Raw genomic sequence first — 27845 nt, forward strand, 5'->3', positions numbered from 1 at the left:
ACACACACAATACAAGGACGCACACACACATGCACGCGCACACACACACACGCACATGCAGACACACACAAACACACACGCGCGCACACACACACCCGCACGCGCGCATACACAGACACACACACGCGCACGAGCGCACACACACACACGCACGTGCGCACACTCACACGCACGCATGCGCGCACACCCAGACACATGCACACACAGACACGCACGCACACACGCGTGCACACACAAACACACGCGCGCGCACACACGCACACGCGGATGCTCACAAACACACACGCATGCACACACACGCATGCACGCACGCCCGCACACACAGACACACGCGCGCGCACACACGCATGCGCAGACACACACACGCGCGAGAGCTCATGCGCACACAAACACACACACATGCATGGGCGCACACATATATGCACACACACGTACGCGCGCACACACACACAAACACACACATGCACACAGACACACACGCACGCGCACACACACACTCACACACACATGCACACAGACACACACGCACGCGCACACACACACGCGCACACGTGCACACACACACAGACATGCACACACGCACGCGCGCACACACACTCACGCACGCACATGTACACACACGCGCACACACTCACGCGTGCACGCGCGCTCACACTCACGCGTGCACGCACGCTCACAAACAGACGCTCGCGCCCACATAGACACACACACGTGCACGCGTGCACACAAACATGCACGCAAATGCACACACACACAAGCGCACGCGCGCATGCACACACACACACGCACGCACGCACACACAGACACACACGCGCGCACACACGCACGCGCAGTCACACACACACACGCGTGAGCGCATGCGCACACAAACACACACACACACACACACGCACGCACGCACATGCGCAGAGACAGACACACACGCGCGCATACACACACGCGCACACACACACGCGCGCACGTATGCAAGCGCGCGCACACACACAGGCACGCGCAGACACACACAAACACACACGCGCGCACACACACACAGACAGCGGTTTATAATTTCAATAATTGCTCGCCGCTAAATCATCCGTGCGACTCTGCGTTTGGGTCAAGCTTCCTCTACATCTCCTGATGCAGAGGTGTTAAAAGTCGATGGACTACAAGCTAACAACTGATAATACTTTGAAGTTAGTAAAACAATTGTCCCTAAGTTTGTGCGTGTGTGTGTGTTTGCCTCTTTTTGCCTTCTTATCTCTTCTCCAGTAAGTGAAAGTGGCTCCAGGGATCTGCTTTGTGAAGGGGAGCTATGCCCTTCAAATACCCTCCTTGTCTGGGCTGTCTGCACTCTACTTACTCTGTTAACTCCCACCTTGCCACTGGTGAATGAAGAGGGAGAGTGAGCAGGGGGTGAGAAGTGGAATGAGGAGGATGGGGGAGGATAGTGAGTGAGGGCGGTGAAGGTGGGGTGAATGGTAGAGTGAGGAGATGGGCACGATGAGTGGAGTGAATAATGGAGAGAGGAGACGAGTGTGGGGCTCGGCAGATGGACATAGAGGAGGGTTAGGCCGAAGGCTTCGTGTCTGTGTTCTATTGCTCTATAACCAGAATGCAGACTTATCAAAAAAAAAGCGAGATTGCAAATATTGTACAGGGAGAGCAACTTATTCTTGTGCATGAGGTATAAAATAATTTTTATGAGAGTTCAGCAAACAACTAGGAATAGAAATGACACAGTAGTGTTCAGAATCAGGTTTAATATCACCAGCATATGTCGTACAATTTGCTAACTTCATAGTAGCAGTACAATGCAATATATGATAAATATAGAAAAAAACTGAATTACCCGAATATACATATATTAAATAGTTGAATTTTGCTAAATAATGCAAAATACAGAAATTAAAACAAAGTAGTGAGGTAGTGGTGCTCAACGCTCATTTAGAAATTGGATGGCTGTTCCTGAGTCACTTCCGTACCTCCTTCCTGATGGTAACGATGAGAAGAGGCCGTGCCCTGGGAGGTGGGGGCCCTTGAAGATGGAAGCCACTTCTTTTGAGGCACCGCTCTTTGAAGATTATGGCAAAGCGATAGATTCCAGAAATAAGTTGGACAGGGTGTTAGTGAGGCTGCATCTGTATTATTAATTATGGTTCTGTAATTATGCATCTGTAATAATAATTATTATTATTTAAGAAAGTATTCATTAACACTGAAGGTAGTCCAGAAGAGATTTACTCCGTTAACCGCTGTAATGTCAGGATTATCCTATCAGTAATTGGTGAAAATGTTAGATCCATGCGGGTCGATGGGACTGGGCAGCTTAAATGGTTCAGCATGGACTGGATGGGCCAAAGGGTCTGTTTCTGGGCTGTACTTTTCTATGACTATATTCTTTGGAGATTAGAAGAATGGTGGGTGACTATACTGAATGAGACAAGATCCTAATGGGCCACGACAAAGTAGACTTTGTGAATCAAATTAGAGACAAACACTATAGAAACAACCCCCAACTTCACCCCCCACCCCCGGTCCATTGACTGCATGCTGTCCACTCAAGCACTCATTTTTGGAAAAAATGCCACCCTATTATTGCCTCCAAATTGCTATCAGCTTCCAGCCATTCACTTGTATGCTGAACTCCAAGAAGTATTGGTCTCAATTATTCAGTCCACGGTGGGGAGATCGATGGCATGACAAATACGCATGTGTGTGCCTGCCAATTGATTGTTTGCTCAAAACATACACGTGCTTTGGAGTTGATTCTTAGGGACTGCACGTGCTCGCGTTGATCTGCTCCCTCGTGGTCTCCTCTGTAAGCGACTTGTTGTTTTACTATGGCTCAGTACAAAGAACAGTGCTTGTTCGACCACACAATTCTCATCCTCACTCCATGCAGGTTAGGGTCCTAAACTGGAGCAGGGCTAATTTTGGGGGGAAATAGGCAGGATTTAGCAGATGCCGACTGGGAGAGCATGTTTGACGGGAACAAGTGGCCTTTATGAGTCTGATATCAAGATCCGGGGGGTTGATAAAGTCATTGAACACACGGCCCTTCTTCACTGAGTATTGGAATTGGGACATTATGCTGCAGTTTATAATTCATTGGCGAGACTGCCCTTCACAGTAACGTGTACAGTTTTGACCGTTCTGTTATAAGAAAGACTTTGTTAAACTGGAGAGAGCGCAGGAAGGATTTGTGAGGATATTGGCAGGGCTAGAAGGCCGGAGTTAAAGGGAGAAGTTGACCTGGTTAGGTCTTTAGTCATTGTAAAGTAGGAACGAGGTTATAGAATGTTTAAAATGATGGATAAGGTGGCTGGTCACGGTCTTTTCCCCAGTGTAGGGAAGAACAAAGCATGGATTTAGAGTGACTAGAAGACAGTAGAATTAGGGAATTGGCCACCGAGTCTGCTCCGCCCCTCTATCGTGGCCGATTTATTATCCCTTTCAACTCCATCTTCCAGCCTTCTCCCCGGAACCTTTTAGGTTCTTGATATTCAGGAACCTGTTAACCCCTACTTTAAATATACCCAAGGACTCGGCCTCCACAGCCGTCTGTGGCAATAAATTCCATATTTTCATCACCACCTGGCTAGAGAAATTCCTCCTCATCTCTGTTCAAAAGGGGCGTCATTCTGTTCTGAGGACTGTGTCCTTTGGTTCTAGACTCTCTCACTGTTGGAAACATTCTGTCCACGTCCGTTTTATCTAGGTCTTTCAATATCTGATAGGTTTCAATGTGATCATCCCTCAGTCTTCTAAACGTGAGCGGGTACAGACCGAGAGCGATCAATAGCTATATTAACTTTCTCATTGCCAGGAACCTCCTCTTGATCGCCTCCAATGCCATCACATCCCTTCTTAAATAGGGTATCCAAAACAGCTCACAACTCATGCTTCTCAATGTTCTTTCTTACCTATCTATCCATCCATCTAAACTAAATATCTATATGTCTACCTATTTATCTACTAACTATTTTGCTTTTTTCTTTGTTGTCTTTTGCACACGTGGTTGTTTGTCCGTCTTAGCTGTATTCGGCCTTTCGTTGATCCTTCTGTGCCTCTTTATACTTACTGTGAATGCCCACAATAAAGTTAATCTATGTCACCAGTTGTTACCCTGAGATGTATTTACCACTCTCTCAACTGGCAAGTCAACCTTTAGGGAATCCCAAGCCCCTTTGCACCTCTGATTTCTGAATTTGCTTCCCATTTAGAAAATAGTCCATGCCTTTATTCCTTCTTCCAAAATGCATAAACTTACACTTCCCTACACCATATTCCATCTGTCACTTCTTTGCCCATTCTCCCAATCTAAGTCTTCTGCAAAGGAACATTTATTACTGAAGTACTTCCTTAGAAGTTGGCGTCATTCAATGTATCTATCTATCTATCTATCTATCTACATACATGTCACCACACACAACTCTGCAATTCTTTTTTCTGCAGACATGCTCTGTGAATCCATAGAATAGTCACTGTGAGCAGGATCAATGAAAGAACACGAGCATAGAAGACAATAAACTGTTGAAATGCAAATATAAATAAATAGCAATAAATAATGATAGTGTGAAATAACAAGGTAAAGAGTCCTTCAAGTGAGATCATTGGTTGTGGGAAGATCTCAATAGATGGGTGTGATTATCCACTTTTCTTCAAGAGCCTGATGATCGTGGGGTAGTAACTGTTCTTGAACCTGGTGGTGCGAGTCCTGAGGCTCCTGTACCTTCTGCCTGATGGCAGCAGCGAGAAGAGAGCATGGCCTGGGTGGCGAGGATCTCTGATGATGGATGCTGCCTTACTACAAAAGCGTTTCATGTAAATATCCTCAGTGGTTGGGAGGGCTTTACCCGTGATGTACTGGCCTGAATCCACTCACTACCTTCTGTAGGACTTTTCGCTCAAAGGCGTTGGTGTTCTCGTACCAGGTGATAATGCAGCCAGTTGGTACACTTTCCACCCCACATCTACAGAAGTTTGTCAAAGTTTTTTTATGTCATGCCGAATCTTTGCAGACTCCTAAGGAAGTAGAGGCTCTGCCGTGCTTTCTTTGCAATTACGTTTATATGATGGGTCCAGGAGAAGTCTTCTGAGATAGTGACACCCAGGGATTTAAAGTTACTGACTCTCTCCACCTCCAATCCTCCAGTGACCTGGCTCACAGACCTCTGGTTTCCCTCTCCTGTTTCTTGTTCTTGCTGACATTGTGAGAAGTTGTGGCTAATACACCATTCAGCCAAATTTTCAATCACCACCTTTGACACGGCCCACAGCCGTGGTGTCATCAGCAAACTTGTGTATGGTTTGGAGCCGTGCTTAGCCGCACAGTCGTAGATGTAAAGGTGTAAAGAATGTACCTGGTGATATGCTTAAGGCACCTGGTGCTCTCTGTGTAAAATCTCTGAGTCTGAGGCCTCGGTCAGTCAGGGTCGACCATGATGTTGCATCCTCGCTGTCTAGATATACAAGCCTGGCCAGTACAATACGGAGGGCAAGCTGTTGCCCACGTAGCAAGCTCCCCCTCCCCAGCCAGCTGATGAACCGAAAGGAACGGCAGAGACCGGTACAAGCAGGACTGCCTCAGGGACTTCAGCTGCAGGCTTTTCCCCTGAGGTTTACTCTCAGAGCCTTCCCAATGAGTGGGTGAGGCCGCGAGGCGGCAGAGGTTTGAAATCAGAGCTTTCCTTCTCCTAGGTTATCTGCCAACCGCAGATGACGAGCCCCATCTGCCCAAAGTGACTGGTTTCAAGGCGTCAGTAACCTGCCTTTGCCCCTTCTACTGTCGGTCGAAACAGTTGCACCCGGATTAGTAGCTAAGCCACACGTGAAGGCCAGGAGCTGGACTTGGGTTCAGAGGCTCTTCGAGATGCACGCCATTGGAAGCATTTAATAGGCAGTGGGAGCTTGTCCCCATTACCACCCCCGGCTGTAACAACCTTAAGGAACCATCTAAAGTAAAATCTATTTCTGACATATTCCATTAAATGGATGTCCTCTGGTACTGAACATTTCCACCCTGGGAAAAGATGCTGGCTCTCCACGCTCTCAATGCCTCGTATCATCTTATACACCTCTAGCAAGCTGTCTCTCATTTTCTATTGCTCCAGAGAGAAAGGCCCAAACCTGCTCAACATTTCCTCATGAGACATGTTCTCTAATCCAGGCAACATCCAGGAAAAGCTCCCTTGGATTCTAAAGTCATGGAGTCATAGAACACTACAGCAGAGAATCAGACCCTTTGGCCCATCCAGTCCATGCCTAACCATTACCTTGCCTAGTCCTATCATAAGATCACGAGACATATGAGCAGAATTAGACCATTCAGCCCATCGAGTCTGTTCTGCCATTCCATCATGGCTGATCCCTGATCCCACTCAACCCCATACACCTGTCTTCTCGCCATATCCTTTGATGCCCTGACCAATCAGTAAACGATCAACTTCCACCTTAATAATACACAGACTTGGCCTCCACCGCAGTCTGAGGCAGAGCATTCCACAGACTCGCTACTCTCTGGCTAGTTCTCTGGTAACGCCATAGGATCTTATCTTGTTAAGCAGCCGCATGTGAGGCACCTTATCAAACGCCTTCTGAAAATCCAAGTAAATGACATCCACTGCCTCTCCTTTGTTCACCCTGCTTGTTACTTCCTCGAAGAACTCTGACAGATTTGTCAGGCAAGATTTCCCTTTACAGAAACCGTGCTGACTTTGACTTATTTTATCATTAGTCTCCAAGTACCCCCAAAATCTCGTCCTTAACAATGGACTCCAACACTTTCCCATTCACTGAGGTTAGGCTAACTGGCCTCTAATTTCCTTTCTTTTGTCTTCCTTTCTTCTTAAAGAGTGGAGTGACATTTGCAATTCTCCAGTCCTCTGGGATCATGCCACAACCAAGTGATTCTTGAAAGATCATGACCTCATCTGCTACCTCTTCAGCAACCTCTCTCAGGATTCTGGGATGTCATCTGTCTGGTCCAGGTGACTTATCTACCTTAAGACCTTTAGGTTTGCCTAGTTTGTCTTCCTTTGTAATAGCAACAACACTCACACCTGCCCCCTGACACCCACGGGCCTCTGGCACACTGCTAGTGTCTTCCACGGTGAAGAACCGGGAGATGATAGGTGAGAAGCCAGGTGGCTGGGAAAGGAAGATGGGCTGGAGAAGAAGGAATGTGATAGGAGTGGAGAGTGGACCATAGGAGAAAGGGAAGGAGGGGGAGACCCAGTAGAAGTGATAGGCAGGTGAGAAGAGGTAAAAGTCCGGAGTGGGAAATAGGGAAGAGGGTACGGGAAAGGAATTTTTTTTATAGCAGAAGGAGTAATCAATATTCATGCCATCAGGTTGGAAGCGATGCAGATGGAATATAAGGTGTTGCTCCTCCACTCTGAGGGTGGCCTCATCTTGGCACAAGAGGAGGCCATGGATCAAAGTGTCGGAACGGGAATGGGAATTGGAATAAAGGTGTTTGTCCACAGGGAAGTTCTGCTTTTGGCAGATGGAGCAGAGATGCTTGATGAAGTGCCCCCGCCCGCCCCTACTTTATGACAGTTCTCATCAATGTAGAGGGGGCACATCGGGAGCACCAGACATGGTAGATGACCCAGCGGCTGTGCAGGTGAAGTGCTCCTCATTTGGAAGGGCTGTTTGAGGTTCTGAATGGAGGAGAGGGAGGAGGTGAATGGCCAGGTGTAGTGTTTGGCCACTTGCAGGGGTAAGGGCTGGGAGGGACGAACGGACAAGGGAATCGCGGAGGGAGCGATCCCTGCAGATAGCGGAGTGAGGGGGGAGGTAAAGATGTGTTTGGTGGTGGGATCCTTTTGGAGATGGCAGAGGTTGTGGAGAATGATGTGTTGGATGCAGAGGCTCATGGGGTGGTAGGTAAGGACAAGAGGAACTTCACATTGTTGAGGTGGAGGGAAGATGGGGAGAGTGAGGATGCTCGGGAAATAGAGGAAATGTGGGTGAAGGCAGCATCAATGGTAAAGGAACGGAAACCCCGTTCTTTGAAGATAAAATACATCTTAGATGTCCTGGAATGGAAAACTGCATCTTGGGAACAGATGAGGCAGCGACGAAGAAACTGAGGAAAGGCAAAAACATTTTTACAGGAGATGGGGTGGGATAAGGTTTAGTTGAGATAACCGTGGGAATCTGTAGATTTATAAAAGATGTCAGTTGACAGTGTATCTCCAGAGATGGAGAAAGAGAGATTGAGAAAGGGAAGGGAGGTGTCAGAAATGGACTAAGTGCATTTAAGAGCAGGGTGGAAGTTAGAAGCAAAGTTGATGAAATTTACGAGCTCAGCATGGGTGCAGGAAGCAGCACCAGTGCAGCTGTCAGTGTCGTGGAGGAAGACCTGGGGAGGTTTGGAACATGGACTGTTCTACGTAGCCAACAAAGATGCAGGCATAGCTGGGGCCCATGTGGGCATCCATGGCTTCGAGGATGGAGAAAGTGGGAGGAGTAGAAGGGACACCACAATTCACCAGCAGCCAATTAGAAAAGACCCCCTTTATTCCATACACCATAAGACCATAAGATATAGGAGCAGAATTTGCCCATTTGGCTCATTATGTCTGCTCCATCATTTTATCATGGCTGATCCATTTTTCTTCTCAGCCCCAATGTCCTGCCACCCCACCCCCCCGAATCCCTTCATCCCCTGACCAATCAAGAATCCACTCTATTTTCAGGCTGTGTCCTTTGGTCTTAGACACTTCCACCATAGGAAGCACCCTTTCCTCATCCACTCAATCAAGGTCTTTCACCATTCCATAGATTTCAATTAGGTCACCCCTCGTTTTCCTAAATTCCAGTGAGTACAGGCCCAGGCCCATCAAATGCTCTTCATATGACAAACCGTTTAATCCTGGAATCATTTTTGTGAACATCCTTTGCGGACATCCCACCTCTCTCGGGAGTTCCAGGAGTCTCCCGCATATTGATAGTGGCTCCCTGATGCCCGGAAATTATATACAATATCCCGGAAATCGATTTTTTGGACAGCAAGTGAGCAAGAGGGAGGGAGGGAGGGAGGGAGGGGGAGAGAGACAGAGAGAGAAGAGCAAGAGTGAGTGACAGACGTAGCGAGAGCATGACAGAGAGAGCATCCTGATTGGTCTCTCTTTGTGCTAAGTAGACCTATCAGTTTTCTGATCAGTGTGATCAAAGCAGATGCAAGAGGACAGCTCCACTTGGAAGTCCTGGATTATGTCTCAACTAACCTTGAGGGACTGGTGCCAAACTACAAAAGTTTGCCAGTTGATGAGTTCTGGGGGAAGCTGTCCAAAGTAAAATCTGTGAGCACGGGGCAGTTGAGATTCAAAGAGCTCGGCCAGTTGATGAAGCTGCTTTTGGTGCTGCCAGATTCTAATTGTGATGTAGAAAGGGCATTCAGAATGGTGCGTCACATTGAGACAGAATTCAGAAGTCAGCTATCTCACGAAACACTTGTGAATCTGATGTCTTGCAAAATTAACAAATTCATTGACACAGACTGCTATGAGGTTGAGACTTCTGGCAAAATGCTCAAATCTGCCAAGCAAGTCACATCACAGTACAAGGAAAGTTCAAAAAAGAAATAGAAAAGCTATTTGCATTAGCATTTAGCTATCAACATTGAGACTGCCGACAAAATACTCAACAAGGAATATATATATGTGTGTGTGTGTGTGTGTGTGTGTGTGTGTGTGTGTGTGTGTGTGTGTGTGTGTGTGAGTGTGTGTGTGTGAATAGTTTCAATATATGTGGTTGTTGTGTTCTTTCATAATCAAATGTCCTGTATACACACAGCCTTGGAGGTTGACCGGGGGGAGAGGGGTATATGGGGTTGTGGGGGGCGGGGGTGGTGGTGCTACCTCCCTGAAATGAGTTTTTGCAGGGTGGGATGTCTGTCTTTGAATCCTCTCCAGTTTCAGCACAACCTTTCTAACATAAGGGGCTCAAAGCTGCACATAATGCAGTACTACGAGTGAGGCTTCACCAGTGCTTTATAAAACCTCAGCATTACATCCTTGCTTTTATAGTCTAGTCCTCTTGAAATTAATTCTAATGTTGCATTTGTCTGCCTTACCATAGACTCAACCTATAAATTATCCTTTAGGGAATCCTGCACTAGGACTCCCTTTGCGCCTCAGATTTTTAAAATTTTCTCATTTCAAATATAGTCAACCCTTTCATGTCTTCCACCAAGGTGCATGACCATACACTTTCTGACACTATTCCATCTGCCACTTCTTTACCCATTCTCCTAATCTACCTAAGTCCTTCTGCAGCCTCCGTATTTCCTCAAAACCACCTGCTCCTCCACCTAGCTTCATATCGTCTGCAAGCTTTGCAACAAATCATCCAAATCATTGACATTTAACATAAAAAGACTCGGTCCCAACACAGACCGTTGTGGAGCACCACCAGTCACTGGCAGCCAGCCAGAAAAAGCTCCATTTATTTCCAGTCTTTGCCTCCTGCCAATCAGCCACTGCTTTATCCATGCTAGAATCTTTCCTGTAATAGGATGGGCTCGTAACTTGTTAAGCAGCCTCATGTGTGGTACTTTGTCAAAGGCCTTCTGAAAATCCAAATACACAACATCGACAGACTCTTCCTTGTCTGTCCTGCTTGTTATTTCCTCAAAGAAGTCCAACAGATTTGTCAGACAAGACTTTCCCTCGAGGAAATCATGCCGACTAAGACCTATTTCATTATGTTCCTCAGGAAAGTTTTAGATGTCATGCTGAAACTTTGCAAATTACTAAATAAGTAGAGCCATTGCCCTGCTTTCTTCATAACGTCAGCTACGAGCTGCGCCCAGGACAGACCCTCTGAAATGATGGCACTGAGGAATTTGAAGTTCTATCCCCCTCCGTTCCCCTGATGAGGACTGACTCAGGTACTTTAGATTCCTCCTCCTGAAGTTAACAAAGGCAGTGGATGTTGTCTACATGGATTTCATCAAGGCTTTTGACAAGGTCCCACATGGGAGGTTTGTCAAGAAGGTTCAGTCGTTTGGATTTCACTGTGTGGCAGTAAATTGGATTAGTCATTGGATCTGCGGGAGAAGCCGAACTGTGGTAGTAGATGGTTTCCTCTCAGGCTGGAGACCTGTGACCTAGTAATGTGCTGCAAGGATCGGAGCTGGGTCTGTTGTTGTTCGTCATCTATATCAGCAACTTGAATGACACTGTGGTAAACTGGATCAGCAAATTTGCAGATGGCACCAAGAGTGGGGTCCTAGTGGATAGCGAGGAAGACTATCTAAGCTTATGCTGGAATCTAGACCAGCTGGAAAAATGGGTTGAAAAATAGCAGATGGAATTTAATGCAGACAAGTGTGAGGTATTGCACTTTGGAAGGACAAACCAAGGTAGGACTTGCATGGTGAGCAGTAGGGCACACTGAGGAGTGTGGTAGAACAGAGGGACCCAGGAATACAGATCCATAGTTCCTCGAAAGAGGCGTCACGGGTAGATAGGGTTGTAAAGAAAGCTTCTGGCTCACTGGCCTTCATGAATCAATGTTTTGAGCACAGGAGTTGTGATATTATGGTTAAATTGTATTAGACGTTGGTGAGGCCTAATTTGGAGTATTGCATGCAGTTTTGGTCACCACTTGACAGGAAAGTCATAAATAAGATTGAAAAAGTACAGAGAAAATTTACAAGGATGTTGTTAGGACTTGAGGATCTGTGTTATAAGGAAAGTTTGAATAGGTTAGGACTTTATTCCTTAGAACATAGAAGGCTGAGGGGGGATATAATAGAGGTATACAAAATTATGAGAGGTCCAGGTAGGGTAAATGCAAGCAGGCTTTTATCATTGAGGTTGGGTGGGTCTACAACTAGAGGTCATGGGTTAAGGGTGAAAGGTGAAATGCATAAAGGGAACATGAGGGAGATCTTCACTCAGAGGGTGGTGAGAGTGTGGTACGAGTTACCAGTGTAAGGGTGGATTTGATTTCAACATTAAAAAGAAATTTGGATAGGTACATGGATGAGATGGAAGTGAATGCTGGACCATTTCCCCAGCAATACAAACGAGACTAGGAGCAGCTGAATTATGGTTCTACATGGGCTAAACACACATCAAATGAAGAAGTTCTGAGAAGATCCAGGCAGTTAGATCACTCGTACCAACAATAAAAGAAAGACAACTCAGATGAACTAGAAAAACTCAGACTCTCTGGAAAGATTGAGGGGAGCAAACCCAGAGGAAGACCTCGGCTTATGTACATCAAAAGCCCAGCCAGGTGGCTACACATCGAGGAAATGGAAGTCATCCAAAGAACGAGGGATAGACCTGTATGGAAAACCATGGTCACCAACGTCCGCATCGGCTATGGTACCTAGACAGACAGACAGACATGGATGGGAGGGGTACTTAGGGCTATGGTGTAGGTGCAGGTTGCTGGGACTGGGCAGTTTAATGGTTCAGCATGAACTGGGTGAGCCTGTTTCTGTGTCTCTATGACTCCGAGGCTAGACCCTGCTGGGGTAGGAGAGGATTGCAGCAATAGGGACTGAGTCCTGGAGTAGGTTTCGAGGAATGCACAGCATTGTAGGATGAAGGGCCTGTATTGGTCTATTGTGTTCTGTATTTTATGTTCTATGTTCTCACTACCATCTGGCCGAGGACCAGGCATGAAGCTGGCTCAGACTCTGATTTTCTTTGCCTCGACATAGTTCTAACTAAAACCAAGAAGGACAGCTGTCACCACAATCAAAGACCCCAGCCACCCGCCCCAGACCTTCCCTCTTCGCCCCCCTCCCGTCGGGTAGAAGATACAAAAGCCTGAAAGCACATATATGGCGAATGTATGCAGAATTTTTTCCTCCTCATGTTGGGTGAGACTGGAACTAGTGATCATTGGTTTATGGTGAAAGATGAAATGGGGACACCTCTTCTTCCCTTAGTAGGGAGAGGGAGAGCCTGTGGTATGTTGAATTACCGGGTGAACGAGTAGTCTTTGGGGCACTGCAAGTCTGTGTCTTTGCTGATGCTTTGCTGCGCGCTTGAGTGCTCGGTGAGGGGGTGCTGATGCTTTTTAGCTGGTGGGGTGGGGGGCATTGTAGCCTTGCTGCTGTTTGTGCGTGGGAGGGGGTAGCTGGGGGGGGTGCTTTGGGGTTCTAACGTCTGTCATTCGTTCTTTGGGGCACTCTGTTTTCGTGGATGTTTGCGTAGAAAAAAGAACTCCAGGATGTATATTGTATACATTTCTCTGACATTGAAGGTACCCGTTGATTTAACCTGATTCTCTGGCACTGTGAGGCCGAAGTTCTAAGCTCTGTTTCAGAGTCACAGAAACCTTTAAAAGGTGAAGTATTTGAGGGGGCCTCTTCACTCAGAGTGTGAACCAAGCTGCCAGTGGATGTTTTGAGGAATGATTCTTTTAAAAAACCATCTTTATTTATCGGATATATGTACATCGAAACATGACCATCACAGTCTGGGGGTTGTGCGGTGGGGGGGTGGGGGGTGCAGCCTACAAGTGTCACCATGCTTCCAACGCCAACAAAGCTCACTAACCCTTACTCTCACCCGGACGAAACCCACGCGCCCACAAACTCCTTAGAGACATCGACGGGAAGGAAACCTGAAGCTTCTTGGATAGGTATATGGGCGTGAGGGGCTTGGATGGGTACGGTTCTGGCGCAGTTAGATGGGACCAGATGGGCCGAAGGGCCTGTTTCTGTGCTGTCTGCCTCACGGTGCCAGAGACCCAGGTTCAATCCTGACTCCTGGTGCTGACCGTGTGGAGTTTGCAAGTCTCCATGTGGGTTTCCTCCGTGGGATCCATTTTCCTTCTGCATCCCAAACACACACGGCTTGGTAGGGTAATGGCTGCTGTAAGCTGCCCCAAGTGAGCGGTAAAGAGAAGGATTACAGTAAATGTGTGGCTGGTATGAACTTGTTGGGCTGAAGGGCCTCTTTCTTTGCTGCATCCCAGTGACGCTACGAGTCCTTACATTTGCTCCCTCACTGGACCCAGTTTCACCAAACTCCTATCCAGATGCACCACAACTTGCTGCTCTGCCCACGACACAAGGAGCTGCAGTAGCCCAGTCCGTCACATAGGGCAGCCTCCCCTTCATCAACACTTCCTGCTGCTTCAGGAAATCAGCCAACATAACCTAGGACCCCTCCCACACCGGTCACTCCCTCTTCTTCGCTCTCTGCATAAACCATGCACTGCCAGGATCAGCTTCTATCTCTTCATTATAGAGTCATACAGCACAGAACCCATCCTTGCCAACCGAGCTACCCCATTCAATCTAGTCCCATTTGGCCAATAACCTTCTAAGTCTTTTCAATCCATGTACCTGTCCAACTGTATTACATTGTCCCCAACTACTTCCTTTGGCAGCTCTTTCCAGATATGGACCACCCTTGGTAAAAGAGTTACTCCTCAAATTCCTATTAAATCTTCCACTCGCACCTTAACTTATGCCCTTTAGTTCTTGATTCCATAACTCTGGGAAATTCTGAGTGCATTCACCCTATCTACATCCCTCATGATTTTATATACCTCTGAAGAATAAAGTCCTAGCCTGTCCAACTTCTCCCTGTATCTCAGTTCCTCACGTCCTGGCAACTTCCTTGTTAGTTTTTCCTGTGCCCTTTCCAGTTTAGAAACATCTTTCCTATGGCAGGGCAACCATAAAACCAGACGCGTGTGGCCGAACCAGGTCCTGTAGAACCTCTAAGCTTTTGTACTGAGCACCCTGACTGATGAAGGCCAGCATTCCAAGAGATTTCTTCACCAGGCTGCCAGGACCGCTGGTGTCTACAGGATTCCCTGTGAATCTGGAGCAGCGTACATCGGCCAGACGGGATACACGGTGGAAACTTGCATCGTGGCATCTGTTTGGGCTACCCGGAGAAATGTACAGTAGCAGAACACTGCATATGCAATGGCCGCAGGATTGACAAAACTACCGTGCCGTGCCAGTGGGTTTTGGGACCACCTGGTGAAGGAAACCATTGAGATAAAACTAGAGGAAAAGGATTTTAACAAAATCGAAGATCTCATAGAAACATCGAAAACCTACAGCATAATACAGGCTGAACATGTCCCTACCTTAGAAATTACTGGGCTTACCTATAGCCCTCTATTTTACTAAGCTCCATGTACCTACCTAAAAGCCTCTTAAAAGACCCTATCGTATCTGCCTCCACCGCTGTTGCCGGCAGCCCATTCCATGCACTCACCACACTCTGAGTAAAAAACTTACCCCTGACATCTCCTCTGTACATACTCCCCAGCACCTTAAACCTGTGTCCTCTTGTGGCAACCATTTCAGCCCTGGGAAAAAGCCTCTGACTATCCACACGATCAATGCCTCTCATCATCTTGTACACCTCTATCAGGTCACCTCATCATCCGTCGCTCCAAGGAGAAAAGGCCGAGTTCACTCAACCTATTCTCATAAGGCATGCTCCCCAATCCAGGCAACATCCTTGTAAATCTCCTCTGCACCCTTTCTATGGCTTCCACATCCTTCCTGTAGTGAGGCGACCAGAACTGAACACAGTATTCCAAGTGGGGTCTGACCAGGGTCTCTATAGCTGCAACCTCTCGGCTCCTAAATTCAATTCCATGATTGATGAAGGCCAATGCACCGTACGGCTTCTTAACCACAGAGTCAACCTGCGTAGCAGCTTTGAGTGTCCTATGGACTCACACCCCAAGATCCCTCTGATCTTCCACACTGCCAAGGGTCTTACCATTAATACTATATTCTGCCATCATATTTGACCTACCAAAATGGACCACTTCGCACTTATCTGGGTTGAACTCCATTTGCCATTTGTCTCACTCTAAGTAAGAAATGGAATTCAATTGTAAACAAGGTGGGAGAGAGGAAACCTGATTGGATGAGAAATAACCAATCAGGAGGGATGTACTACAGGAGTCTAACTACCACCAGACTAGACATGACTAGGCATCATCCCTGATGAGGATTGCAGAGTTTGTCATCAGAACATCGGTTAAAATTGATACCTGTACCCGGCTGGAAGCCCGAGGAGAGTTTATTCGTTAATGTTTTGAAGATACAAAACATGACACTGTCCCTTTTCATAATTATTCTAAAACTAACAGAGCTATGGTGACTGGTCCCACTGTCACCTCAGCCTCCTGCCACAACCTTTTATGCCAGTTATCAGACTCTTGAACGGACCTGTCATTCATTAACGATGAATCCTTGTGCTCCCATTTTATCTTGTGGTGACCCTTACACTTTACCCATTTAGGGGCACACAATCTCTCTGCAGCTACCCCACTATGTTCTGCACTCTGCTTTCTGTTTACTGCCCTCGATGTACTTATGCCCACAGAACAGAAACCTTTCACCGTATCTCAGTACATGTGACAATAATAAACCAAGACCAACACCAGGCAAAACACGAAGTGCTGGAGGATCTCAGCAAGTCAGGCAGAATCTAAGGAAGGAAATAAACGGTCGTGTTTTGGGCCGAGACTGTTCAACTGGCTATTCCCCTCCATAGATGCTGCCTGGCTTGCTGAGTTCCTCCGCCATTTTAAGCATAGAGTGTACACTCAGTGACCTTTTTATTAGGCACATCTGCTCATTAATGCAAACAACTAATCAGCCAATCATGTGGCAGCAATGCAATCCATAAAAGCATGCAGACGTGGTCAAGAGGTTCAGTTGTTGTTCAGACCAGACATCAGAGTGAGGGAAGAAAATGATCTAAGTGACTTTAGTGGAATGATAGTTGGTGTCAGATTGTTGGTCTGAGTATCTCAGAAACTGCTGGTCTCCCGGGATTTTCACACTCAACAGTTTCTAGAGCTTACAGACAATGGTGTAAAAAAACAAAATACTCCCAGTGAGCAGCAGTTCTGTGGGTAAGTACACCTCGTTAATGAGAAAGCTCGGGAGAAAGTGGCCAGACCGGTTCAAGCTGACAGGAAGACGACAGTAACTGAAATAACCACGCAGTACAACAGTGGTGTGCAGAAGAGCTTCTCTGAATGCACAACCCGTCAGACCTTGAAGTGGATGGGCTACAGCAGCAGAAGATCACGAACGTACACTCAGTGGCCACTGTACTAGGTGTCCAATAATGTGGCCAGTGAGAACAGAATACTACAGCATGGTGTGGACCTCTCAGTCCATGATGTTACACCGACCTTTAAACCTACTCGAGGATCAATCTAATCCTTCCTTCCTACATAGCCCTCTATTTTTCTATCATCTATGTGCCTCTCACATTTTGTGTGTGTGTGTGTTGCTAGAGATTTCCAACATCTCCAGAACCCCTTGTGTTAACACTAATACCAGTATCTTTGTCAACTCCCCCAGGCTAACCTGATCTCAAGGTATTTTGACAAACTGACCCCTGACCCACAAACTCCACCTTGTGAGCATGATAGAGTCATAGAGCACCACAGCAAAGAAATAGGTCCTTTGGCCCATCTAGTCCATGCTGAATTGAATTTCTGCCTGGTCCCATTGACCCACATCTGGACCCTAACCCTTCATACCCCTCCCACCCGTGTAGTTATCCAAACTTCTCTTAAATAATCCTCCCCTGAACACTCACCCCATCAAATTGTGGCACGTCCCCACACCCCACCCCCCCCAACACCAGCTCCTGCCAGCGGATTGACGGCTTTGAATGCAGGACACTAATCCTGGCAAATTCCGGCCCTTTTGTGTGGAAATCCTGTCGCCGTCGCAAAGGCCCTGAGTCAGCTGGATCTTCCCTGAATGGTTTTGTAAGAAAAGCAGATCCTTTTCAGCCCTGCTCTGCAGTTCTATTGATGTGGAACCCTCGCGAGAAATGGATTCTACGCCCCCTGTGAAATATATATATTGGGGTGTCCAACTTTTCCTCGCTGTCCAAAGGGATACTGGCACTTAGGTTGTTTGGAGAGGATCCAGCAGCATGTCACAATATTCTGGCAAGGTGAGTGGCCGAGTATTTGATTTGTTCTCCTCTCCTATCAGATTCCTTCTTCTTCAGCCCTTTATGTTTTCCACCTATCACCTCCCAGCTTCTTACTCCATCTCCCCTCCCCCACCTCACCTGGCTTCCCCTATCACCTGCCAGCTTGTATTCCTTCCCCTCCCCTACATTCTTCTTCTGGCTGTTTGCCCTTCCTTTCCAGTCCTGATGGCGAGTTTCGACCAGAAGCCTCAACTCTTTAAACTAACTCTATGGCATGAACATCAACTTCTCCAACTTCTGGTCATTTTTCCACCTCCCCTTTCCCTTCTTCTTCAATTCCCCCCTCTGGAATGTTTCTTAACTCTTCTCTTCTCCTCACCTGCTTATCATTTCCCCCAGTGACCCTAATACTTTCCGTGGAACACTCTCCTTTCCTGTTAGATTCCTTCTTCTCCAGCCTCTACCCACCTGGCTTCACCTACCACCTTCCAGCTTGCCCTTATTCTGGCACTTGCCCTCTTCTTTTCCAGTCCCGATGAGAGGTCTTGGCCCGAAACGTTGACTGTTTATCCATTTTCATAGATGCTGCCTGGCCTGCTGAGTTCCTCCGGCATTTTGTGTGTGTTGCTCTGGATTTCCAGCATCTGCAGAATTTCTAGTGTATATGATGTGTTGGCCTTCATTAGTTGGGGACTGAGTTCAAGGGCTGTGAGGTAATGTTGCAGCCCTATAAAACTCTGGTTAGATCCCACTTGGAGTATTATACAAGTTTGCTGATGACACCACTGCTGTGGGCCATATCAAAGGTGGTGATAAATTAGCATACAGGAGGGAGATTGAAAATTTAGTCGAGTAGTGTAATAACAACAATCTCTTACTCAATGTTAATAAGACCCAGGAACTGATTGTAGACTTCAGGAGAGGGAAATCAGAGGTTCATGAGCCAGTGCTCTTTGGAGGATTAGAGGTGGAAAGGATTAGTAACTTTAAATTCCTGGATGTCACTATCTCAGAGAACCTGTCCTGGACCCATCATATAAGTATAATTGCAAATAAAGCACAACAGAACCTCTGCTTCATCAGGAGTCTGCGGAGATTCAGCATGACATCAAAGAATCTTGGCAAGCTTCTATAGAAGTCTGGTGGAAGGTGTATTAACTGGCTGCATTATGGCCTGGTATGGGAACACCAATGCCTTTGAGCAGAAAATCCTACAAAAGGTCGTGGATTCATCACGGGTAAAGCCCTCCCAACCACTGAGCACATCTACATGAAACATTGCCATAGAAAAGCAACGTCCACCATCAAAGATCCTCACCACCCAGGCCATGATCTATTCTCGCTGCTGCCATCAGGTAGAAGGTACAGGAGCCTCAGGACTCGCACCACCAGCTTCAAGAACAGTTACTACCCCTCGACCATCAGGCTCTTGGACAAAAGTGGATTCACATTCTATTTCTGGTTTTCCCACAACCAATAGTGTCTTTATCTTGTTATTTCATGCTCTCATTATTTATTGCTATCTATTTATATTTACATTTACGCAGTTTGTTGTTCATTGATCCTGTTTACAGTTACCGTTCTGTGGACTTGCTGAGTATGCCCACAGGAAAATGAATCTCAGGGTTGTACGTGGTGACATGAATGTACTCCGATAATAAATTTTACTTTGAACTGTGCTGTTGTATATTCTATGTCCTCGTGCAAAGAGGTTGCAGTGTTGCTATACTCACGTAGTGGTTAGCTTGGTTCAAGAACAGAATGGTTGAAGGGAAGCAGTTGTTCTTGAACCTAGTCTGATGGTACTTTAATCTTCTGTAACTACTGCCTGATGGTAGCTGCAAGAAGATGGCATGGACCAGTCAGTGGGGATTTTGGTCGTCTCTTAGAGGCAGTGCCTGATGTCATGATGGACGGGAGGGATGTGCCCATGACGTATTGGGCTGAGATGAAGAGGAATTTCTTTAGCCAGAGAGTGGTAACTCTGTAGAATTCATTGACACAGATGGCTGAGGAGGCAAAGTCTTGTGGGTATATTTAAAGCGGAAGTTGATAGTAAGGAATTCAAAGATTACAAGGAAAAGAGAGGAGAAAAGGGATGAAAGGGTTAATAAATTAGCCACCATGGAATGCTGGAGCAGACTAGATGGGCTGAATGGCCTAATTCTGCTCCTGCGTCCTATTGTCTTGCGGAGTCTAATACTCTCTGCAGTTTAATAGATATTCAGGGACTCGGAAACAGTTAGTGGTGCCGAGGTAAAAGATCAGTAAAGAAAGATGCAGCAGATATCAGGGACTTAATGGCCTCTCCCTGCTCCCAGTTTACACACCTGTCTTCTTTCTTTCCTCAGATCATTTTCTATGAGGGGAAATATTTCACCGGCAGGAAGCTGGAGGTGTTTGGAGAATGCGATAATTTCCAGGACCAGGGCTTCATGAACAGAGTGAATTCAATCCGGGTAGAGAGCAGTGCATGGATCTGCTACGATCACCCTGACCTCAAGGGGCACCAGTACATCCTGGAGCGAGGGGACTACCCCGACTTTCACCGGTGGAACGCTCACAATGACCACATGGCCTCCTGCCGGCCTGTCAAGATGGTATGTTAGAACTTCCCCACCTTCTCCATTTTCAGTCCAATAGTCTGTGCCCAATTACTTACCTGTCCAGCCCCATCGACGTGCATCTGAACCATAGTCCTCCTTACTCCTCCCGCCCATGTGCTTACCCAAACCCACATCCACCACTTGTGCTGGAAGCTCATTCCGCACTCTCACCGCCCTCTGAGTGAAGAAGGTTCCCCTCAAACACTTTACCACCCTAACAGGGTGGGCCAAAGGGATTGATTGTTGCTCTTTGTCAAGTCAGGTCCCCAGGAAACAGATGGACCGGGACTTTCCCAAGAGTAACTCACGCTCACCGTTTCTTTCTCTCTGCCTCTTTAGCACGGTGAACATTACAAGATAGAGCTGTTTGAAAACTGCAATTTTAATGGTCAGTGTGTGGAGTTCTGCAACGACTGCCCATTCCTGCAAGGCCAAGGCTGGACCAAAACTTGTGTCAACTCAATCAAGGTCTATGGTGATGGAGCGTGAGTAGATGTCATTATTCCACTTCGTAGCTGAGAACGTGTTCAGTTATAATCAACTCAAGGCGTTGATAAGTGGCATGGATAAAGACAGCATAATTTGGTGAAAGTCATTCGGGTAAATCTTCTTCTTGCTTGTGATAGGATAGAAAGGGTTACCATATGAGGAGCGTTTGATGGCTCTGGGCCTGTAATCGCAGGTGTTCAGAAGAAAGAGGGGGGATCTCATTGAAACCTACTGAATATTGAAAGGCCTAGGTAGAGTGGATGTGGGAGGATGTTTACTGTAGTGGGGAAGTCTAGGACCAGAGGGTACAATCTCAGAATAGAAGGATGTCCCTTTAGAACAGAGCTGAGGAGGAATTTCTTAAGCCAGAGGGTGGTGAGTTTGTGGAATTCATTGCCATAGACAGTCGTGAAGGCCAAATCATTAGGTATATTTAAAGTAGAGTTTGATAGGTTCTATAATAGTAAGGACCTTTGTTATGGGGAGAAGGCAGGAGAATGGGATTGGGAGGGATAATGAATGAGCCATGATGGAATAGCAGAGAGGATTCAATGGCCTGAATGGCCTAATTCTGCTCCTATGCCTTATGGTCTCATGGTGACCGATGCTGGTGCTGGCCAAACAAAGAGAGAGAGAGAACGACAATAGAACAACACTGCCTCTTCATGGAATAATTTGGAACAGAAAGCCGTTCCCGATGTTCTTGCAGGCCAGGTCTCTCAGAGAGCTGCATAATTAACCCTTTCCTCATCTAATCGCCTCAGGAGTCTTCCTTTTGTCATGGGCCAATTTTTAACATCTTCCCCCCGCCCCCCCCCCCCCCATCTCCGCACATTCCCGTTTGATGAAACAATAACCTTGTTTCTTATCCACAAGGCTGTGGGGCAGTTTCAGCCATTTGTTTCTATATCTACTTAGAGCATAGAACATGACAGCACAGCACAGGCCCTTCAGCCCACAATGTTGTGCTGACCGTTTAGCCTGCTCCAAGATCAATCTAACCCTTCCCTCCAGTTTTCTTTCATCCATGTGCCTATCTAAGAGTTTCTTAAATGCCCCTAAACGTATCTAATAATATCTAATTCATCCTTCCTCAGTGCTCTGTCACTCTTAAGACCATAAGACATAGGAGCAGAATTAGGCCATTCGGCCCATCAAGTGCCCTGCCATTCCATCATGGCTGATTTATTATCCCTCTCAATCCTATTTTCCTGCCTTCTCCCCGTTATCTTTGACACCCTTATTAATCAAGAACCTATCAGCCTCCACTTTAAGTATACTCAATGACTTGGCCTCCACAGGTAAATATTCAATTCTCATTCGCAGCTCTCTATCAGATCCTCTTCACCTACCCACTCATGTAGTGCATTCTGGGTCATGAGAACTCACTGAGTAAAAAGAAGCTCTCCTCATTTTCCTCATTCATGTTGTGGGCAGCAGGGAGCCCAGTGGTCAGTGCTAGCAATGGCCATCAGGTTTCAATTCCCACTGCTGTCCATAAGGTATTTGTACGTTCTCCCGTGTTGGTTTCCACACATGTTCCAACGACCTACAAGTTGGGGTTAGTGAGTTGTGGACGTGTGATGTTGACAGCAGGACTGTGGCGACTCTCGAGAGCCGTCTCCAAAACCGTCCTCGGACTGTGTCGGTTGTTGATGCAAACCATGCATTTCATTGTGTGTTTTGATGAATATATGGCAAATAAAGCTAATTTTTCTTTCTTTTTATTTCTTCCCTCCAACACCTCTGACCTTCCTCTGGTCTTTACACCAAGTATCTTAAACCTGTTGGTCACTTGAGCAAAGGGTTTGTGCCTGATATCAGCATCTGCAGTCTCTTGTGTCTGTACAACTGATTACTCACATCTCTATCACTGGAAACACCTCTTGCCCAGTTATTTATTTAAAAAAATTTATTAAGAGATACAGCACGGTACCAGGCCCTTCCTGAGCTGCCCAGTTAAACCCAGGTGACCAACCGACCTACTAACTGGAACATGAGTGGATTGTGGGAGAAAACCCACGTGGTCACGGGGAGAATGGGCAGACTCCTGACTGGAATTGAACACAGGCCACTGGCGCTATCATAGCATTACGCTGCCGTGTCACTTCATCTATTTGATCTTTACCTCTCTCAACTGTAACAGCTCAACTAAATCTCCCCATAAACTTAGAGATGAACAGCATGGAAACTGGTCCACTATCTGTGCCAAACGCCCACTATTCATGCCAAACGCCCACTATCCATGCCAAATGCCCACTATCCATGCCAAATGCCCACTATCTGTGCCAAATGCCCACTATCTGTGCCAAATGCCCACTATCCGTGCCAAACGCCCACTATCTGTGCCAAATGCCCACTATCTGTGCCAAATGCCCACTATCCGTGCCAAACGACCACTATCCATGCCAAATGCCCACTATCTGTACCAACCGCCCACTATCCGTGCCAAACGACCACTATCCATGCCAAATGCCCACTATCTGTGCCAAATGCCCACTATCTGTGCCAAATGCCCACTATCTGTGCCAAATGCCCACTATCCGTGCCAAACGCCCACTATCCATGCCAAATGCCCACTATCCGTGCCAAATGCCCACTATCTGTGCCAAATGCCCACTATCTGTGCCAAATGCCCACTATCCATGCCAAACGCCCACTATCTGTACCAACCGCCCACTATCTGTACCAACCGCCCACTATCCGTGCCAAACGACCACTATCCATGCCAAATGCCCACTATCTGTACCAACCGCCCACTATCCGTGCCAAACGACCACTATCCATGCCAAATGCCCACTATCTGTGCCAAATGCCCACTATCTGTGCCAAATGCCCACTATCCATTCCAAACGCTCACTATCTGTACCAACCGCCCACTATCTGTACCAACCGCCCACTATCTGTACCAACCGCCCACTATCCGTGCCAAACGACCACTATCCATGCCAAATGCCCACTATCTGTACCAACCGCCCACTATCCGTGCCAAACGACCACTATCCATGCCAAATGCCCACTATCTGTACCAACCGCCCACTATCTGTGCCAAATGCCCACTATCTGTGCCAAATACCCACACACTAAACATTCATCAATCCCAGTTTTCGTTCTCCTCGGATTCTCATCGACTCCACCAATACCATCCCTCCACAGTGCCCCATAGTCATACTACACACCTACACATGGATTGATGCTGGTTTATGTCCCAAGATACACTGGGACACATCATCAGTGATGTAACTTGGGGTCATTGGCTGTTTTGTGTCTTTCAATGTCTGAATCAGGCAACCTGGCCATGGTTAATCAGACCCTGGCTTGTGTACCAGCAGTATTGGTCCACGGTCACACCACCCGATCCACAGCCATCTGGAGGCTCGCTCAGCAGCCTCTGTGACTGTCCTGATGGCTTTTTTCTTTGCAGCCCCGGTAATTTCAACGAGAGATTCTGCACAGTGAGCAGCCAGCAAAACCTGTACAAGCTTGCATTGTACCCTCCATCCCTGTCTCCGGCATTGCTTTACCAGCTCCTGATATTTGGCCTTCTTGCGTTCAAACATCTCTTCAATCCAGTCTTCCTAAGGAACTGTCAGTTCTACCATGGCCAGCTGCTTCGAGGTTTCTGAAGGAACTCGGGCCTCAGGGATGACGATGATGATGCGATGCAGTTAAGGAACTTCAGTTGCTTGCCAAGATTGGCTTTCAGTTGCTAGTCAGACGCTGCGGCGAGCAAGCCTGCAGGGGATCTGGGCTGGTCTTCAGCTTTGACAAAGGCTTTCAGGGTTGGCGGAGATGTCTACTGTCGTTAATGGCTGAGTTGGTACTTTCTGCCACTGCCTTCATGGAGCCAGCGGTAGCGGTCTTCTCCCAGGGCTTTTGGGTAGCTGCTAAGGATAATTTACAGTGGTTGAGTTATCTCCCAAACTCTATGTGTTTTTGGGATGTGTGAGGGAAGAAGACACTCGGAGGAAACCTCAGCGGTCACGGTGTGCAAACTTCACACAGACAACAGGACTGAAGCTGCACCATTAAACTCTTAAACAGTACCTGAAGAACCTTCACCTATGCGGATATGACTCAGGGCGGGCAGTACACGAGAAATTCTACAGGCGCTGGAAATCCAAAGCGGGAGGAACTCAACAGGTCGGGCAGCATCTATGCAGATGAACAAACAGTTGATGTTTCGGACCAAGACTTTTTATCAGGACTGGAAAGGAAGGGGGGAAGATGCTAGACTAAAAAGGTGAGGCAGGAGAAGGAGGCTAGCTGGAAGGTGATAGGTGAAGCCAGGAGAGTGGGAAAGATAAAGGGCTGGAGAGGAAGTAATCTGATAGGGAAGAGAAAGGGAAGGAGGAGACCCAGGGAGGTGATAGGCAGATGAGAAGAGGTAAGAGGCCAGTGTGGGGATTAGAAAAAGATGGAAGGGGGAGGAATTTCTTTTTAACTGAAGGAGAAATCGATAGTCATACCATCAAGTTGGAGGCTATCCAGAGGGAATATAAGGTGTTACTCCTCCACTTTGAGGGTGGCCTCATCTTGGCACAAGAGGAGGCCATGGACCGACATGTCATAACGAGAATGAGAATGGGAATTAAAATGTTCGGCCGCCGGGAAGAATGCTTCTGGTGGATGGTGCGGAATGCTCAATGAAGCGGTCTCCCAATTTACGACGGGTCTCACCAATGTGGAGGAGGCCATATTGGGAGCTAACACGGTAAATCCAGTTTTGGTAGTGATGGGACAACAAAGGACTTTTGGGATATACTGTAGCAGTCCTTTCTTAAATACTTCTCCATTAAAACTCTTTGATGCCAAATAGAGTGCCTGCAACACCTGAATGTTTTGTAATGGTTCCATCAATTTCTGTTTCTGTAAAAGACAAATTCCTGCTTCTGTAAGCTTGCACTGTGTATAACTGAGTTATAGGGGAAGAGTGAAACGCTTGGGAATTTATTCCATGGGGCGCAGGAGAATGAGAGGAGGTTTTATAGAGTGAGAGGCATGCGCTGGCACTGAAATGGGTGCCAAGGAGATTTACATACATAGTGCCAGGACAAGAGGATTACAGTTATGAGGTGAGACTCTGTATGTATTGTTTACTTTGGAAAAAAGGAGAACAAGGAAAGATTTAATTGTGCGCAGCGCTATGAGAGGACTAGAGAGATTAAATAGACAAGGTCTATTTCCCTTATCAGAGAGGTCAGTAACTGGGGGTGGGGCAGAGATGTGTAAATCAGCAGAAGGATTAGAGGGGATTTGAGAGAAAAGCTGTTTCATCCAGCAAGCAGTGAGGTTTTGAAATGTACTGAAAGAGTGATAAAGGAGTAAATGATTAAACAGTACCTCGTGAGCCTTAACCTGTGGGTCCGTGATGAAGTGTGGTTTGTAAAATGAGAAGTCCAGTTGTGGAAGTGATGGGTTTCAGGAGCTGGAGAAGGTCATTCTACTCTTCTAAACATGTCCTACCTGTGGCCTGGTTAGAGCGTGGCTGGTCTATACCATGGAGCCATTAACTTGCCTTTACTCCACATTGGAAGAGTACAGCACAGGAAGAGGCCCTTCAGCCCACAGTACCTGTGCTGACCGTGATGCCAAATTAAACTATTGCCACCTGTCTACACATGGTCCATATTTGCCACCCTCCTCCCATAACTTTTAATTCCTTTTCTTTTAGTACTTTGCCAATCTCCTCACTACACGAAGAGCAGATTGCTGACTCAACCCAACTGCCTTTTCAGCAATATTCAAGGGACTTGAGCATTTGTCAACTCAAGGGTTGTTTAAGAAGAGCCACAAGAGATGCTGGAATCTGGAGTAGTAATCAATCTGCCCGAGGATCTGTCAGCTGAGCAGCATGGGTGGGGGGAAAGGAATTGTCGAACATTTCAGCTGAGGTATTTCTTTCCCCCAGTAGATGCTGCTTGACCTGCTGAGTTCCTCCAAGACGGTTTGTTGCTTAAGAGAATCTGCGTCTCTGTTCAAAGGAGAGGCTGATGTTCTAAGGGGAAGAAGGAAAAAGCAGTTAATGCAAAGCGTCCTTGTTACCTGGTGTTTTATTGCCTTTTAATTCTTCACCATTTCTCCTCTCCAACACTCAGCTGGGTTTTGTACGAGGAGCCCAACTACCGGGGGAGGATGTACATCGTGGAACGAGGGTACTACCATTCCCACACAGAGTGGCAAGCACAGAACGGCAACGTCCAGTCCATGAGGAGAGTGGTCAACTACTTTTAGCAAGGGATATTCTTCCATCCATCAGTGATAAACCTCACCGTCTACACGGCAATCTGAAAAATAAATCACACTTTGAAAATAATCCTTTGTGGTCCCGTGGATTCTTTGCCATTTCAGTGATTGGTCAGTAGCTTGGGTTTGGGGGAGGGGGTTTCTTTTCTACAGTCTGGGGGGGGGGGCGAGGTGTCCACTGGTCAGGGATGTGTTTCTCCTGCAGTCTAAGCAAGTGGGCGTTCTCGTACTAGTGGCCATGTTCGGTGCTGGCGAGCAGCCTGCTCGAACTGCTGGGGAAGGGGTCCCCACGGGACTGTTGAGGAGGAAGTTGCAGGACTTAGACCCAGCGAGTTATTTCCAGATCAAGGTGGTGCAGAACCAGATGGGGAGCCCACTAGACACAAGAGATTCTGCAGATGCTGGAAGCCTTGAACACACTAAGTGCTGGAGGAACTCAGCAGGTCAGGAGGGAAATAAAGAGTCAACCCTGTGGGCGGACACCCTTCATCACGACCACCTCAAGGAGATGACCTTAGGGAGATTCAGCCTGGACATTGGCCCTTTGTGGTGACTACTGATGAGCAATCTTACATTAATTCCATTCCCCCTCCCCCAG

The 27845-nt window shown here is 47.0% G+C and overlaps 1 protein-coding gene across 2 annotated transcripts; it reads left to right on the plus strand.

Annotated features, from left to right (window-relative positions):
• Positions 1 to 1056: 1056 nt before the first annotated feature.
• On the plus strand, positions 1057 to 27317 carry LOC140732385 (gamma-crystallin N-like). 2 transcript variants are annotated; one of them, XM_073054956.1, is made up of 4 exons: positions 1057 to 1175; positions 20258 to 20506; positions 20852 to 20997; positions 27100 to 27317. In XM_073054956.1, exons 2-4 carry the CDS (start codon positions 20342 to 20344, stop codon positions 27233 to 27235), a joined length of 447 nt encoding a protein of 148 aa, XP_072911057.1. In that variant the 5' UTR covers positions 1057 to 1175; positions 20258 to 20341; the 3' UTR covers positions 27236 to 27317. The 2 variants fall into 2 exon arrangements, with proteins under 2 accessions (XP_072911057.1, XP_072911056.1); XM_073054955.1 differs by lacking the exon at positions 1057 to 1175 and adding an exon at positions 17794 to 17924.
• The last annotated feature ends 528 nt before the right edge of the window (positions 27318 to 27845 follow it).

This window comes from Hemitrygon akajei, chromosome 8 (genome assembly GCF_048418815.1).
Source record: "Hemitrygon akajei chromosome 8, sHemAka1.3, whole genome shotgun sequence".
NCBI classification, from domain to species: Eukaryota; Metazoa; Chordata; class Chondrichthyes; order Myliobatiformes; family Dasyatidae; genus Hemitrygon; species Hemitrygon akajei.

Excerpts from the sequence above, each read along its gene's own strand:
- LOC140732385 (XM_073054955.1), top strand. The coding sequence starts at position 17,904 with ATGTCACAATATTCTGGCAAG. Across the intron at positions 17,925-20,257 it reads TGTCACAATATTCTGGCAAG|ATCATTTTCTATGAGGGGAA; the intron begins GTGAGTGGCCGA and ends TTCTTTCCTCAG. Across the intron at positions 20,998-27,099 it reads AAGGTCTATGGTGATGGAGC|CTGGGTTTTGTACGAGGAGC; the intron begins GTGAGTAGATGT and ends TCCAACACTCAG.